The following is a 15664-nucleotide window of genomic DNA, read 5'->3' as shown; positions in this document are numbered from 1 at the left end:
CAATTAACTGAATACGTTTAAGTTGGTGTTAAGTGTGTTTTAGTTTGTCCACAATCCATCCTCATCAATTTTTCGATTCACTGATGTGAGGATTATCCTAATTCCCATTTATCTGGATAATAGAAATGTATCACAATCAACTTATAGGGAGTGTTTTTGTTTTTTTATTGCAATCTGCCATATAATCTTTAATTGTCCTATCCCTAGTAACCATGTAGGATTTTAGATTGTACAACTGCTGTATATATAATTGGAAAAAAAACCCCACTTTAATTAAATTGTTATGGTCCACAGAAACAGGAGGTCTTGTATTTGACAGGGGTGCCCAGACTGAAAGTTAATAGTACGCCATAAGCCAGAGAATGTTAAAAAAATACAGTAACATCAGAATAAAATACAAAAACGCAATAGAGATAAAATGAGTAAATGCTGACATCAGTGCCTAATAGAATAAAATGGTACTATGATCCTTGACTTCTTGTGCAAAGTGTCCTCTGCCCAGTGTGCTCAGATTATGAAAAATAATGTATTATTAGGAATCATGCTATACATATTTAAATAGCATTTTTACCCCACCAAAATAAAACAGCATAAACTCTCATATAACTCTTAATATAATTTTTATTTATTTATTTATTTTTTGCTAAAAACATCTTGAGGTCCAAATTGAACCTAATGGCTGGGCCAACTTTGGGGCATGGTCCACATTTTGGGAACTCTTGTCATATTAAAATAACAACTCCTCGATCCTCACACTGCTTAAAAAGTTATGCAGTATCAGGTTAATGTAAGCTGAGGTACACGTCAACAAAAAAAATCTGCCAGCTAACTTTTAGTCTGAATACAAACATAATGTAAAAAACTCAATAATTATTCCTGTATCAACCAAAAATATGAATTCGAAAGCAACAAAAATCAGCATCATTGCTCATTCAACACATTAAGTGGTTTTGTTGCTACAGCCATGCTTTGTCTATGGCCATTAGCTTATGGTGGCTAATGTTTGCTAATCTTAGCAAACTTTGTGTAGATATTTTGGTCCATGGACTTCATGACTCTTCTCCACTTGTGCTACTGTTAAACTACATTTAAGCATTAAGCATTATTCTATAATTGTAACTTGTGACCGCAGTAGCTGCTGTTCAGCAAAGTTACATAATTACATCACTTTTAAACAATGAGTGGAGTAAATGATGTCAGTGGTGTCTATGCTCTTGGATTACCGCTGTGCCATGTAAACCCTTCCGCGAGCATTTGTGTTGAAATCCTGCTGCATTCTGAAAATGTGCGACCCTCCAGTTCAGTAGCTCTCCTAACATTAGGTAGCCTTTCATTTTTTCTCCCTCTCTGATCTGGATTGTATTTCCAGAGTCCCTTTTTGCTGTCGAAGACTGTGTAATGCCTCTCAAGCTGAAATGGGCTGCAATTATCACAATCTTTATGGCCGAGTATACATTTCCACCAAAGCGTGACTTGGCTTTCTCCCCGTCTCGGCTCTCCCAGTCATTACAAAGTCCTCACTAATAAAACATAACCCTTTCAGTGAGGAATTGGTTTCATCTCCTCTCCCAGGCCCTGTTTTGGCTTGTGATAACACAGACAAGAGCATGCTTGGCTTTTTGCACATTAAAGCTGTTGGGGTGGGGAGGAATGGGGGTTCTGTCATCTTTTATGTCAGTTGGTGCCTCAGAGGAGAGTGATGTCTTTACCAGATGTTCACTTCTATTTTTATTAGCATATAAAACCTGTAAAACCATCCCCACGCCTTGTGGCTCGCTGCCATATTGGCCGGCGCTGCCTCTGACAGGATTATTTTATACTTCCGTTTAGCCGGTGCAAGTGAGACATTATAAGCCATATTTCTTTATCCGCTCATCCTTTTTACCTGGACCACGCACGGGTGGAACGTGCATCACAAGTGCCATTATGGATGTTAATGACATATTCACACACAGGCTCCCTGTGGCTGCAGTAAATCACACGGCCGGCTTTAATGTACTCAAGATGAGAGAGGCAGAGCAATTAGACTTACGTGGTTAATGTCAATGCATGTGCAGGGGATGGAGGGAGATTCAGTCCAGCGGAGCGGAGTGGTCGCCCGCATAGCGTATGCAGAATAACTGTACGTAGGAAGCAAGGCTCTGATAATGGCAGGGTAGCCTTCACCAGCTTGACCAGTGCTTATATAATCAATACCTTTGTGGCCCTCTGCCTGCAGGTGTTCATGGTGACAGTGTGGTACTGGGAGTTCTACATGCTGCCCTTCTTCCTGGTCCTGCTCATCTCGTGGAACTACCTCCAGATCCGCTCCGGTCGTGTCAGTCAGGACGTGGTGAGTCCAGAGCAGCTTCGTCCGTCTCCTTCTCCTTCAGCCCAGTGACCTGCTGGCTCCTATTCACACTCTGCAAAATACAGAACGGCTATCTCAGCCACATTTTGTAAAAGCTGGTTTGTTTCCATAGCAACCAGCTGCACCTAGCTACATAATACATAATAATAAAATAACACATAATAAATAAGCATAGAAAACTCACTGAATAGCCTTAATGCAGCATATGATAATAGCCAAAGCTAATTTGCTGTGCTTGTCCCTCAGTAACATGGCTTGATTTTTTTCAGTCTGCTTCTAGTTATTGTCCTGAATCCTGCCTCTTCATCACTGTAATTGGTCTGTTGCCCTCTTCTTGTTGTGACTGGTCAAATTAAGGAAAGATTTAAGGCTTCTGCTCTGAAAAGGTCACAATTCACACTGTTTTTTTCCTACTGTGAAAACTGTTTCACAGAAAAAAGTATGTTCTCTGTGCTCAGTGTGGAGTAGCAGCTGTATTTACTGACTGCAGTAATGGTAGTTTAACACAGACTGTAGGTTATAGCAAATTACATACACAGAACTCTCTTCAGACGACAATGTACTTAATTATAATGTGAGATCAGTGCTGATTTACAACCATGTAGCAACTAACCATACTGTCAGTTAATTAATTTTTTTTAGACCATACATGTCAGTGAAATGTTTAAAAGAAAACTGCCATTTACTGGTTCTCAGTGCCCGAGGTGACGTCATCCAACTGTCTAACACACAAAGATATTAAATTTACCATGATACAAAACCATGATAAATAACTTGACCATCAATCAGTTATCAAAAAAGTTAGCGGTTACATTTGTCAGTCAATAAAACCATTATTTAACTAGTGTTTATGCACCAGACAATTTAAAATAACGCAACCAGATTCACACTGCTCCAGCATGTGACACTGAAACTTTTTTACATGCCTGGCAGGTGATTTGATTTGATTTTAAATATTAAGAACTGAATATGCAATAACCAAAAATAAAATTTGTTTAGAAAAAATGGTAGGTCTTATTTATTAAGAGTTAATGTGCTACTCACTGCAAACCAGAAAATTCAAAAAATACAGAAAGGACTGAAATAAAAGGTTTTTAAGGGCCTTCGATATCTGATGTGTCACAATTTATATTTAAATGTAAAATAACAGATTTTTGGGTATTTGTGGCAGCAGAAGCAAGCAGTGAACATGACATATCATCACTCTTTAAGATGATTTGGTGAACTTTTGAGCAAACTGCTTCCTGTTTGCATATCAAGCAGTTACTGAGCAACATTGTCATTCATTTGGAGCTGTGTCAATTCAATATTCACTCTTGGGGCTGGGCAATATCGCCTTAAAATTATATTGTGATATCTTTAGACTATATGGTGAAACACAATATATATCTCAGTATTTCCAATGTCATGATATTTGGTATTATATTATTATTTTTGTAAGGGTAATAACAATAACAATACAATAGTAACACAATGAGATTTTTGATAAAAAAGCATCAGTAATGTGGATATAATTACTTAGTGGGTAAAGGTAAGTATGAGAACAAGTAGAACAGTCTGGAAAGTTCAGATCTAAGACGATATTTAGTCTCATATAATGATATAATCTTGATATATTACCAGGCCCTGTTCACTCTCCCTTCAGCTGTGTTTTTATTGTCGATCAACTCCTGCAATAACATACCTCTTAGCTACTAAATGAGCTACTATGTTCACCAGCTATTTGCCAACTTTTTCTGTTTGGTGCTGAGCATTTAGTGTTAACTGGGTTTTTAGTGTCCTTTTTGCTGAAAATAGCTGCCTGCCACAAGCAAAAACAACTCTGAGAGCAGTGAGAGGGAACCAAAACAGTACATTTTTGCAAATGCTTATTGGAGCTGAGGAGAGATAATTCTCAGTGGGTTTGTCACTTTGAGCAACTCCTTTCACATACAAGTAATATTGATTACTGATGCTTTAACGTATTCTGGTATAGATCTTCAGTTGCCTTGGCTTGTTATGAAAAAAGCCAACATGACCTGTCAGTCATCTGTCCTGCAGTGCTGAGTGGTTTTAGAGGCTGACCTCAGGGTCACCGCTGATCCCTGCACTTTGTTAGATGACGACCCAGTGAGCACGCTGGAGTTCAGACAGAGTCCCAGTGTCAAAATGAGACAGTTTATAACATAAAAACTCACTAAAATTTCACCTTTTTTTTACAGGCTAATATGGATCTGGCAGATGAGGATGAGGATGATGAGAAGGTATGTACCTGTGGTGTTTTTTTTGTTGTTTTTTTTTTCAGTTCATTGTTGACTGAGTATCAGTATTTCTATATGCTGATGAATAGAAAAGAAGTTAGCCTACATGTTGACAAAGATGATCTATGATTTTCTGTTGTTAAGCTCTTTATTCAGCGCTAAGTCTTCTAATGCATTTTGATTCCTGCCAACCACGACTTGTATCTTTTTGTAAACTTGTGGTTACCAAAAGACATTTGGGCTTAATGAAGACCTCACCAGCCCGCTCCCACATGTCACAACACATTCATATGCTAATAGAGGGGTGGGGAAAGAGGTTGTGCTCCATTTGGGAAAGTCCCTGAGCTTAACACACCATATAATACCATCAATATGGAACTAATGACAGCACTTAGACATGCCTCTTTCAAAGCTCATTCTGAAAGTTTGTGTTGAAAGTGTTACAATGCTTTTAGCCGGTGAAATATGTCTTCAGGACGACAGCAGTTTATTGTAGACATTTTGAATGGCCTGCGTCTGCCTGATGTAAAGTAGTGCTCATACTGGTTCTAGTGGGAACATGACCCTGAAATGGCTGAAGTGGTTTAGTGCATAATGGATATTCGACTGAGGAGAACTTAAATTGTCTTACATGTGGTTTTTGAGACCGGTAGTCACTGTGCATCTGGACTATCCCAGATTTGATCCCCTCTGCAGCTCTTTTTCCCAGGCTTGTCCCCAACGTCTGGATGGCACTGAGCCAGCAATCGGTCAGCGTTTCCAAGCGTAAGCAAACATATATCACATAGTGACGAAGACCATGACTTTGGCCAATAAACAGTACCCCTATAACCACTCCTCTCTTCAGTCTCCCTGTGTTTGATGTGGACATGTGGCCAAGCCTCTGTCTGAAGTCTGGCTCTCCCTTCAGAGAACTTCAGAGAGTCTGGTCTCCTCTGTTTACTTTAAAGCCGTCCGTCCCTCCAGGGATCTGGACTAGCCTGAGAATGGTACCTTGTCTCTTTCATAATGTGAAGTCCAGTCCCATTCTGAAGAGCTTTCTCTTCAAAAAGCCATTTAAACTTGCTCTTAAAGTATTTGCCTGTTGTCTTTCTCAGAGACACTTGGATAGTCATTATTATAAAATCTTGTAGTGATCAAACCTGTGGCCTTGAGATGTCTCAGATATATATCGCCCGGATAAAGCTTAAAAAGATCTGTTATTGCATAGTTGAGTGGAATCATTTTCAGAGTTCTCTTAAACATTTTTTTAAGGGTATAAACTCAAATTTTTGTATTCAGATTTCATTTACTTCAGAGTAGCTCTGCTTTGATGTAATACATGTCATGTTTTAATTTAAAGCTACTACATGGAACAGGGAAAAACTCAGTTTTTGTTGATTGTGGTTGGTTGATTCTGACCGGACAAAAGATGAAGATGGTGGAACAAAGGTTTGGTGCCGTACCACCAGACTGCAGAGCAGCTTGTTTCCCCGGGCTGTGAGACACTCCGCCATAAAAAAAGTAGTTTAAATTTTAAAACTTGTCCAACCAGGATAGGTCAGAATCCAACCTGGTGATGGGCATTAAGAAAAAAAATAGCCATATAGATTTAGCCAATTTTCTTGCTGATGGTCTTGTTTTCTTGTGGAGATTATATAGAGACATCAGTATTAAACTGAGACTGTTTCATAACCTGTTAAAAGTTCCTTGTAGGACGTGTAACTTTTCTTTAAAATGTGTAAAATGGTTGATGCAAAGCCACACGAGGACACACACACATGTAGCACATTAAGCAAAGAGCAAACAACAACATTTATTTGAAGTATGAGTAAAGCACAAATTTGTTTTTGTGATCCTCTAATTGTTTATAGTTGTATTAGAGTCTCAGCTTATTTTCCAATATGTATTTAATCTGTATTATTTATTATGTGATGATAGTACTTTTAAGTGTTGAGAATAATTTAATGAGCTGCATGTCTGACAACCCGTCACTCGCTATAAAAGCAACCATCATTTTCAACCAGTACAAACCGCCTTTTATTAGATTCATGAAGGCAGTCTTACAGTTATAGTCTTGTACTTTTTTAAATTAGTACTTGAAATTCTTCTCCAATTAGCTGCTGAAAATGATTTACTTTCCTCTCAAATAAAATTCCCCACCAACACTTTAGTTATTTTCTATTTTGGTAAGTCAACCTGGAGTCTGTTCTTTTTGTTTTCTGCTGCAGGAGTCAGAGAGAAGAGGGCTGATGGAGAAAATCCACATGGTCCAAGATACCATCATTACCCTTCAAAACCTGCTGGATGAGATCGCCTGTTTTGGGGAGAGAATTAAAAAGTAAGAATTAAACATCCATCCATCTGATCCCAGTATTAAATGGATTATAATTAACACATTCTTGAAATGTACTTTGTCCTGAAGATTTAAACAAATAATTTTAATTGTCATGTCTTGTACTGATATTCATGATCTTGATTTGTCAGCACTTTCAACTGGTCGGTGCCGTTCCTGTCGGGCCTGGCTTTCCTGGTCTTTGCCATTGTAACGATCCTAACATACTACATTCCTGTACGCTACATAGTTTTAATATGGGGTGAGTCTCTAACACTGTTTATTATGTAAACTGTTTTATGTTTGTGTTTTATGCCTCCATTTTAGCTGAGTTGCTCATCACCCTGTTAAATCCCTGTCCATCAAACTATTCCACTCTTTGTATTTTCTTTCCTAGCGTCTCTCTATTATCACTGAGATTTACAAGGTCACAGGAGTATTGTGCTCCACTATTTCCCAGCTGCTGCAACTTCTTCCACTTTATCTGTTATAATTTAACATGCTTATAATGTCAGTGATGTAGAAATTGAAGCATGTCCAGTTGTTAAAAGATTATTGTCTGAATGACTTGAGTGTAAAATGTTGCAGCTCTTCCAGCCTGAAAAGTGGCAGTAAAAACAATAAACTGCACAAAATGTTGTACTCCAGGCAATATTTCTTGGTCAGCATGCGTCTCCTCTGCAGGTTTTTGTTTGTGTGGAAACAAAGAGCGCAGCCACCAGAGACTACTGCTAATGATATGTTGGTGTGAATTTCTGTTTTAGGTATCAATAAATTCACGAAGAAATTACGGAACCCGTACAGCATTGACAACAATGAGGTGCTTGATTTCCTGACGAGGGTGCCTTCAGATGTGCAGAAGGTAAGCCCCGCTGGATCAGCCGGCCAGGAAGCCCAAAATCCCAGAGCCCACTAGCTTTGCATTTTACTAAAACAACTCCCAGGCATTCAGCACTCTTGTCTGTATAATTAGCTTCATCTGTATAATTATGTAGCCCCGTATAATTTCTGTTGTGTTTTGGTCATGATACATCCCTGGTGGAGGTCTGCTGCTTAGCAGCTTTGCAGCGCAGGCTGTTCCCAGGCTGAGACAGGAGACGCTGCTGCGGCTGGTGTCTCCTGGATGAACTCACCAGCCTCAGCAGGAGCAAAATATCAGTCAGCACACTGAATCTCACTGCACCAAAACAAGACAAAATAAGTGGTTTTGTAGAGTCATTTACATCATTTACTAATAGTTACAATAACCACGCTATTTCTATAAAAGCCATCATCAAGGTTGCAGGATTTTGCATTGATGGTGCTAAATGGCAGCCTTGTGTCCATAAACCAGACACATTTTTTGAGTGTTAACTTTCAGGACAAATCTATTATTTTCATCTCCCTCCTCCTTTTCCATATGTGTTCTGTGTGTACCGACTTCTCCTCTTCGTTTACTCCGTCTCTCCTCTCTGTCTCTCTTTTCACTCGACGTCGCCTCTCCTTCTCACCCTCTCTGTCTCTGTCCTTTTCTCTCAAAGCTATTTGACCCCATTTGCCTCCTCCCACTCCCGCTTCCCCTCCGATGCCCTTGGGCCTCTGGATTTAGTGACGATGACTCTCTCTGGTTTCTGCACTGACCACTCTTATTTTCTCCATACGACGACTATGGCCATTTGCTCAGTAGTGGCCGTAATTTATTGCACACATGCCTCCATGTAAATGTTATTTTATCTCCAGTAGTACTTGAATAAAGCAGTACAAAATGAATAAGAGTAATGCATCGGTGGTAAAAAGACTAGTAGCTTCACACTTGGTTCTTGTTTTGTCCACAGGTTCAGTACAGTGAGATCAGAGGCAGCAGGAAGAAGAAAATCTCATAGAACGTAGGAGGAAGGTATGTAAACTGGACCTGATGCTGCTGTTTGTGGGCTTCCTTCCTAAAGACTGTTTCCAGACCATCTGAAGACTCTCACTTTATGTTGGTTTTAGGGTGAGTGGTAGGTTTGAATTTAAATCTGCCGTGCTGATGCTCAGTTCTTCACCACTCACTTTAACCAGCACCTAAATAACCGTTCAACCAAAGACGTTCACACTGAGCACCCTGCAGAGATGACTTTACCACATTTTGTAACAAATGTCTACCCGTACGCTTCTGGAACAATTTGTCATATTTCCAAAGATTGTTGGTGTTTTATTGTATGTACAGTTTATTCTCATTAATTAGAAGCTGCTTTATTTTATATTCCTGGCCCCAGGTTGTGTCCTCCTGAAACCAGCTGTAATATCATTTTGTATTGTACTGAATGTATTATGTTTGTAATGTGACATGTATATGTATATTTTTACAAGATTTACATTAACAGATGTGAAGACTTTAATTCAGAAATGGATTATCCACCATTTGTAAAATGGGTAACTTTAAAAGAATGAGTCGTCATAGAAGATAGTTCTATTTTTATGTACAAGGTCTTTTTGGTTTTAAATATTAATGATGGATGTCAGGTATCAATTTATTTTCCAAATACAGCCTTTTATATCTCCTTCTACAGCAGCATATCACAAAAAGAAGCACATATTATGCATGAAATTCCTTTGTTTCCTATATTTACCTTTGAAATGGCTAAAGAGCTATGTGCAAACATATTGAATGACTGATTTCACTCAAATGCGACAGTGTGGACTTGTACATGCAATCAGAAGTGCCTACATTTTAGTTTTTATTTTCATTCATCCTACATAGAGGATGTGACTGTACTTGTGAGTGGAATGGGGACAGATCTGTACTCTGTACTGTAAATTTATTTATTGATGGCAATCACAGATGAAGACTTTGTGTCTCATTTCTAACAGTAATAAATGCACAAACAATCACACACTTATGTGCTGTCTCTGTGTCTGAGCTCTGTGCTGCATCTCTTTGAATTCCCCTGCACGCCGTGCTCATCCTCTCCGTGCACCCGTGCTGCAGGATTGTGGGCGTCTAACAGCACGGTTTCCGAGCCCCTCTCTTCATTAGGCTTTCATGAAGCGAGGCAAGGCTGTGTGAGACCTCGCCGGCACCCGGGCTCCCTGCTGTGTTGATGGCCCTTGGGCGTCGCCACGAGCAGGAGGACCTCTGCGACCTCCTCTCAGCTGCTGTGACGAGATGCCTGCAGCCAGCATCCTATCAAGCACAGCAGCCAGACAAACCTCCGGTACCGGGTTGCACACTGCTCAGGAGCAGGAGGAGGATTTTAAAACCAGCCACAAGCAACAACAGCCGCACCAATTTAGGGATTGGAGAATCGGAGTAGTTAAGATGTTGGCGTTCAGAGTAATACCCTGGGATTTATGGCTTTTAAGTCAGAGCGCGTGGGCTCTCAGTCAGCAGCTTTTTAAATGAGAAATGAGTAAAATTAGAGGAAAACTGCTCTCATGAAACGCAATAAAAATCCCATCATTTTTGTATGAAATGCAATGAAAGAATTTGACGATTTAACTGATTAGATACTTAAGATGTCAGTATTTCAAATAGAGTCAAATAGATGTCTATTGCAAAAACACCACCTCTGGAGAAATAAACCAAACATCCTTTAACGGCTCAGTGCAACGCACACATTACATCCTACACAATGATCCACCATATGGAATAATTTGATGATTTGTCTAATCGTCTCGAGGACAGAGGATGAGGAGAACGTGGCAGACGATGACCTGTGTATCTCTTCATCTAGTTATAATGTTGACTTTGGTATCAATATTAATAACCCGCTGTCAAGGACACTGGAAGGACATCTCAATCTGACACTTATAGGATAGCATGAATATGTATAGGCGGCAAGACCCTTCAAAATTACCAAGTAAAATCACGGTTCACACGTGGGGACTAATGTGATGTGGCACATGCATTCTGATGAGGCACAAATACAGCGGCTGATCGGTCTCAAAAGACTTGTTATAACTCAATATCAGACCTGAGACTGTTCAGCTGTGTGTGTCTCTCTCTCTCTCTCTCTCTGTGTGTGTGTGTGTGTGTGTGTGTGTGTGTGTGTGTGTGTGTGTGTGTGTGTGTGCAGACAGAGGTGCTGCCTATAAAGCTCTGCAGAGGGTGGGAATGTCCATTATTAGCCATCAACAGTTTTTATTAAGACATTAATAACTATAGACTGTTTGAGTGTGGAGATGGGATGGAGGGTAACATAGTATTTAACTGGTTCACTATATAAAACATTACTAGTGAGCAACGGGAGCAGGAAGGGTTTTCACACTGACAGCAGGCTCACTTTGTGTCTATTTCTATGGCACTTCACCTTCAAACTCCAGCTGCTGGGAGAAACTGTATGGCCGCTGAATTCAGAGTATGATTGTATGCTATATTTCATGGACAAAGGGTACAGAACATGTTAACCTTCACACTGAAAGCTGATTGGTTCCGATCAAAACACTGTCAAGATCACGTTGAGGAGCAGAGTCAGGTTTTCAATTTGCTTGCAGAAGGTACGGATGGTATCTGTTCACATCTCTCTGTTTCCAAATATCCCCACTCATCATAAGAGATGTATAATTATCGTCAAATTGTTCAGTTAATGAGAATCATTATCATTACCGTCATTGCTGTTAACCTCTCGCTTGCAACTGTGAAACTGCTAATGTGTTTTAATAAAGTAGGGTTTTCAGACTGCTGGGTGGAATGAGAGTGATCTTCTCCTCTAACTCTCCACAAGAATGAAGCCAAAAATGTCTGACTATTCCTTTAAAAGAGTTTAGTCAACTAAATGTGTCCTGCAGTACCAGCTTATCTGTGATCAACCTTTCTGTCCTAAGTTTTATTTTTGGAAAATGTTGGACCTCTCACAACTGTTTTTATCCTCATTCAACAATCATTTCTTTCACTAATGAGCTTGATTCTGGCCATGTGGACAGTTCACATGCCCCTCCACCACTCCCCATAGTGTTAACAATCCTTCAGGGAGTCTGGGTCCAGGTAAATCACAGGCGCAGTGTGTACGAGCTGGGCTGCTGCCCAGAGGCTGTGGGGCGACTGTGTTGTCCCGGAGCAAGCCAACATCAAAGCCCCTGATCCAGAAGAGCCCGAGGCTGCAAACAGCCGACAGCTCTGATTGACAGAGGAGATGCAAAGTGATTTTTATTAGAGACCAACACACTGGTATTAAGTGGGGCCTTTGCTTGATGTTTTGTTTTACTTTCTCTTTGAACCTACAGCACTAGAGTGTCCTAGCTGTAAAAGACCTAAATATATATTTTTTTGCTGTTTTATCTTAAAGGATAAGGCCGGTAAAAATATATATATTTGGTTATTATAAACCTACCAAAATTGCCTGTGGCACTGTCTGAGTTCTGTAATTTGGTGGTAAACATTAACAAGGCCTAAATACCTAAATATAGGCAATCACATTTATTTGGGATTATTTTCAGCTCTGGATAAATGCATCTGGTCCTATAGGTGCAGTAATTCTGACCCAAATTTGTTCAGTTGAAATTAATAAACAGTGGTTATAAAAAAGGATACTGTAAGCCCACAGCATTATTCTGAACTGCTTTGGTTTGGTCACATCAGTATTCAGCTACCTCTTAGAGTGACTGAAGACACTGCGACCAGTAGACTAATCTATTACTTTGTGCTAAATCATTTATCTAATTATTTTTGGCTAACTATTTTAACCATTTATCCATCCATTAGGCCTACTTTTAACTTTCTATTTCAACTATTATCTACTGCTATTATGTTTAACTAAGTATTTCTACCATTTATCACTAGTTTTTAGGGTTTTGTTTTAACCATTTATCATACTTTTAGTGTATTATTCAACCAATTATCCATGACTTTTAGCTAACTATTGCTACCATTTAGCCTGTCACTACTTTCACTAACTACTTCTACCATTTATCACTAGTTTAGCGATCTATTTTAACCATTTATCATCACTTTTAGTGAATTATTTAACCAATTATCTATGACTTTTAGCTAACTATTGCTACCATTTAGCCTGTCACTACTTTTAGCTAACTACCCTATTCAACCATTTATCTAGACTGTTACTTTAAGCTATTACAACCATTTATCACTACTTTTAGCTAACTAGCCAACATTTGTCATTTTTAGCTATTTCAACCATCTATTCAGTACATTACTTTAAACTATCTATTGAGCCATTTAGGCTATCCATTTCTGCTTGCTAACTTTTTCAACCATTTCGCCCGAACTAGATAACTGTTTTAACTTCTCTGCATGCGAATAGTTTTCACACACTCTTAACTGCAGTGCGTGATGTCCAGGTGTTAAAGCTGACAGTACACTGTATGGGGATATATTTTTTGAAATCCAATTCTTATTTCTATTTTGTCACAATAGAAAGCTGAAGGTAGAGGGTATACCCAATTGGCAAATCACTGACCTAGTATTCACGGCAGTGGGATGGTGTATGTCTATGTGGGACTGACTTAAAATAAACTAGTGTCCATGTTCAAGGAACCTTGTACAACGTCACGGCTCACTGATGTGTTTTATTAGTTTTTGAACAACAGTGGAGGTCTATGACGGAAGAGCAAGCTCACGGGGGTATAATGAGAACTACATAAAGCAATTGAGGCAGGGCTCTGTCCATTTCTGTGGGAGTTCTCGGTTGTGCACGAAGCAAAATAATATCTTCTGCGTTGCTGCACTGTGCGCCCAAAGAGCATGAGCACTTGAGACTTTACTGACCGAGTGGGCTGACTCCTGGTTTAGCTTGAATGGGAATGTTGTACGGCTCTAATACTTTCTAAATGTTAGTAACATACGCATTAGCAACATGTTCTACAAGAAGACACAGATAAATAAGCAACAGGAACAAAAGTTTAACACATGCTTCCATTTTATTACATACAGTATCAGTTTTCATCAAGTTTTCACATATTCATTGACTTCATCCAACAGTATGTTTTGCTGTCTGCTTATATTAAAGAATATTGTAACAGAAACTTGTTTTCCTAAATGAAAACTGGATCTGAAGCATTATTATCAGCAGCCGTAGAGCAGGTTGATCCTCATGATGTCCCAGTAGGACATGCCCTGCCTCTGGCCGATCTGCGCGTTGGCGTTGGGGATGGGGGTGATGGAGTCCCTGCCGTGCTGGATGGAGAAGGCTGTTCTTCCATAGTGCATGATGGAGGAGTAGTCGTAGGGGGTGTTCAGGTTGTTGGTGTTCTGCTTGTAGAAGTTGTAGGCCATGTTGGGGTCGATGTTCTCCCAGTTGATCCTGACGTAGTAGTCGCGGTCGCTCCTGGTCTGTTCGTGCTGGAAGCCCAGAGCGTGGTTGATCTCGTGCTGGATGATGCCGTGGTAGAGGCAGCCCTGCCTGTTGAGAGAGAGCACCTGTCTGCCTCCCGTTCTGCCCAGAGCGGAGAAACATCCGCCTTTGTTCTCCACGCTGATGTAGTCGTACTCGTTCTGACGGGGGACGAAGCGGATGCAGGTACTGCTGTGGAAGGCCTTCATGGCGTTGTCGATCTTCTGCCTCTCCCAGCCGCTGAACTCACCGCTCATGGTGAAGGGGATCATCACCATGCCGTTGGAAGCTTTCCTCCACTGGCAGCTCTGGTACCAGCACGTCATGGCGTTTCTGGTTGTGGGAGCCAGCAGGTCTCCTTCCAGCAGGAACTCATCGGTGGCGTTGTTGGAGGTCAGAATCCTGGTGGTGATGTCCATGCTGTCTGGGACTTCTTCTTCTTCTTGGCCTCCTTCCTCTTGGAGAGGATGTGCCTGACAGAGGCCGAGCAGGAGCAGCAGCAGCAGGCTGGCAGAGGGAGTCATCTTCAGGGTCGGTCTGGAGGCTGTGGAGCTTCTGTGGAGAGCTGCTGTGGAGAGACTCTGTGAAGCTTGATGTATGACTCAGTTCAGTCCAGGCTCTTTATACTCTCCTCTACAGGTGTGTCTGCAGGAGGATTATGGGTTGGGGTCCTCACTGCTAGGCCTAAATAAACCTCTGAGGGGAGGACTCCACAGACAAACCTACTTTTTAAACATATCTAATCCACCAGAAGTGTCTCTGCCCATTTTGTGCTGTTTGTGAGCCACACTGCTCCTTAGATACACGAACCCTGGCTGGTTTTATTTTTCAGTAACCTCTTCCAAAAGACTATATGTTGAAATTAAATTTGTGTGACCCAAATACTGCTTCTTCACTCTCTGATGACCTGCGTAATTGAAATCCCCTGAGCGCCTTTTATGACAAGCTGTTAAAGTTGTAGCAAAAGCTGCGTGTCCCTCTGTGAGGATGATAGACGGCCTATTGAAACTCTTGCATATGTAGAGGATGTTAATAGGTTCCTGTGGGACGTGTTGCTGTGGCCGTGCCCGAGACAGCTCTCTAGTCAAAAAAATGAATACTAAATTGTATGAAACAGTCCAATCTATTGTAGAGAACCATCATGTCTGTGTGTCCATCAGGGACACTCAGAAGGTACGCCAGCAACATTAGTTTACTGATGCGTGCAGGCACATTTTTTGGGGGGGATTTTCATTGAATTTCTTTTTTTTTTTTGCAGTTTGATGAATTTTTCTCCTTTTCTTCTCTTTATGTTTTCTTTGTTTACAACAGAATTGGCAAACTCAAATAAATGTTTTTTCTTTTCACTTCGGAGTCCTCCAGCCTTTGAAAACATAATCAACTTTATTGGAATTTAACTGTGCTGCGCTGTTGTCTCGTGAAAATATAGACTTTAATTTGTTCAATTTAATTATCACATGTAAACCTACTACACCTCCCTTGAATCCTGGCCTCATATAAAGTGTAAAGA

At 40.4% G+C, this 15664-nt stretch overlaps 2 protein-coding genes across 5 annotated transcripts in view; one reads left to right on the top strand and one right to left on the bottom strand.

Moving 5' to 3' along the window:
- LOC140994402 (multiple C2 and transmembrane domain-containing protein 2-like) overlaps positions 1-9765 on the top strand; it is a 41926-nt gene extending 32161 nt beyond the window's left edge. For 2 of the 4 annotated variants that reach the window (XM_073464008.1, XM_073464007.1), the window contains 6 exons: positions 2219-2332; positions 4552-4593; positions 6801-6910; positions 7057-7166; positions 7669-7766; positions 8719-9765. In XM_073464008.1, coding sequence (XP_073320109.1) covers positions 2219-2332; positions 4552-4593; positions 6801-6910; positions 7057-7166; positions 7669-7766; positions 8719-8766 — 522 coding nt within the window. In that variant the 3' untranslated portion in view covers positions 8767-9765. The remainder of the gene's footprint in view (positions 1-2218; positions 2333-4551; positions 4594-6800; positions 6911-7056; positions 7167-7668; positions 7767-8718) is intronic. The other 2 variants (XM_073464006.1, XM_073464005.1) reach the window with 1 other exon arrangement.
- Positions 9766-13886: 4121 nt separating this feature from the next.
- Positions 13887-14678, bottom strand: LOC140994709 (high choriolytic enzyme 1-like). Its single transcript, XM_073464464.1, has one exon. The coding sequence runs from the start codon at positions 14676-14678 to the stop codon at positions 13887-13889; it is 792 nt and encodes a 263-aa protein (XP_073320565.1).
- Positions 14679-15664: the final 986 nt, after the last annotated feature.

The sequence above is a fragment of the Pagrus major genome, chromosome 4, assembly GCF_040436345.1.
Source record: "Pagrus major chromosome 4, Pma_NU_1.0".
Lineage (NCBI taxonomy): Eukaryota > Metazoa > Chordata > Actinopteri > Spariformes > Sparidae > Pagrus > Pagrus major.
This window is presented reverse-complemented; position numbering and strand designations above follow the sequence as displayed.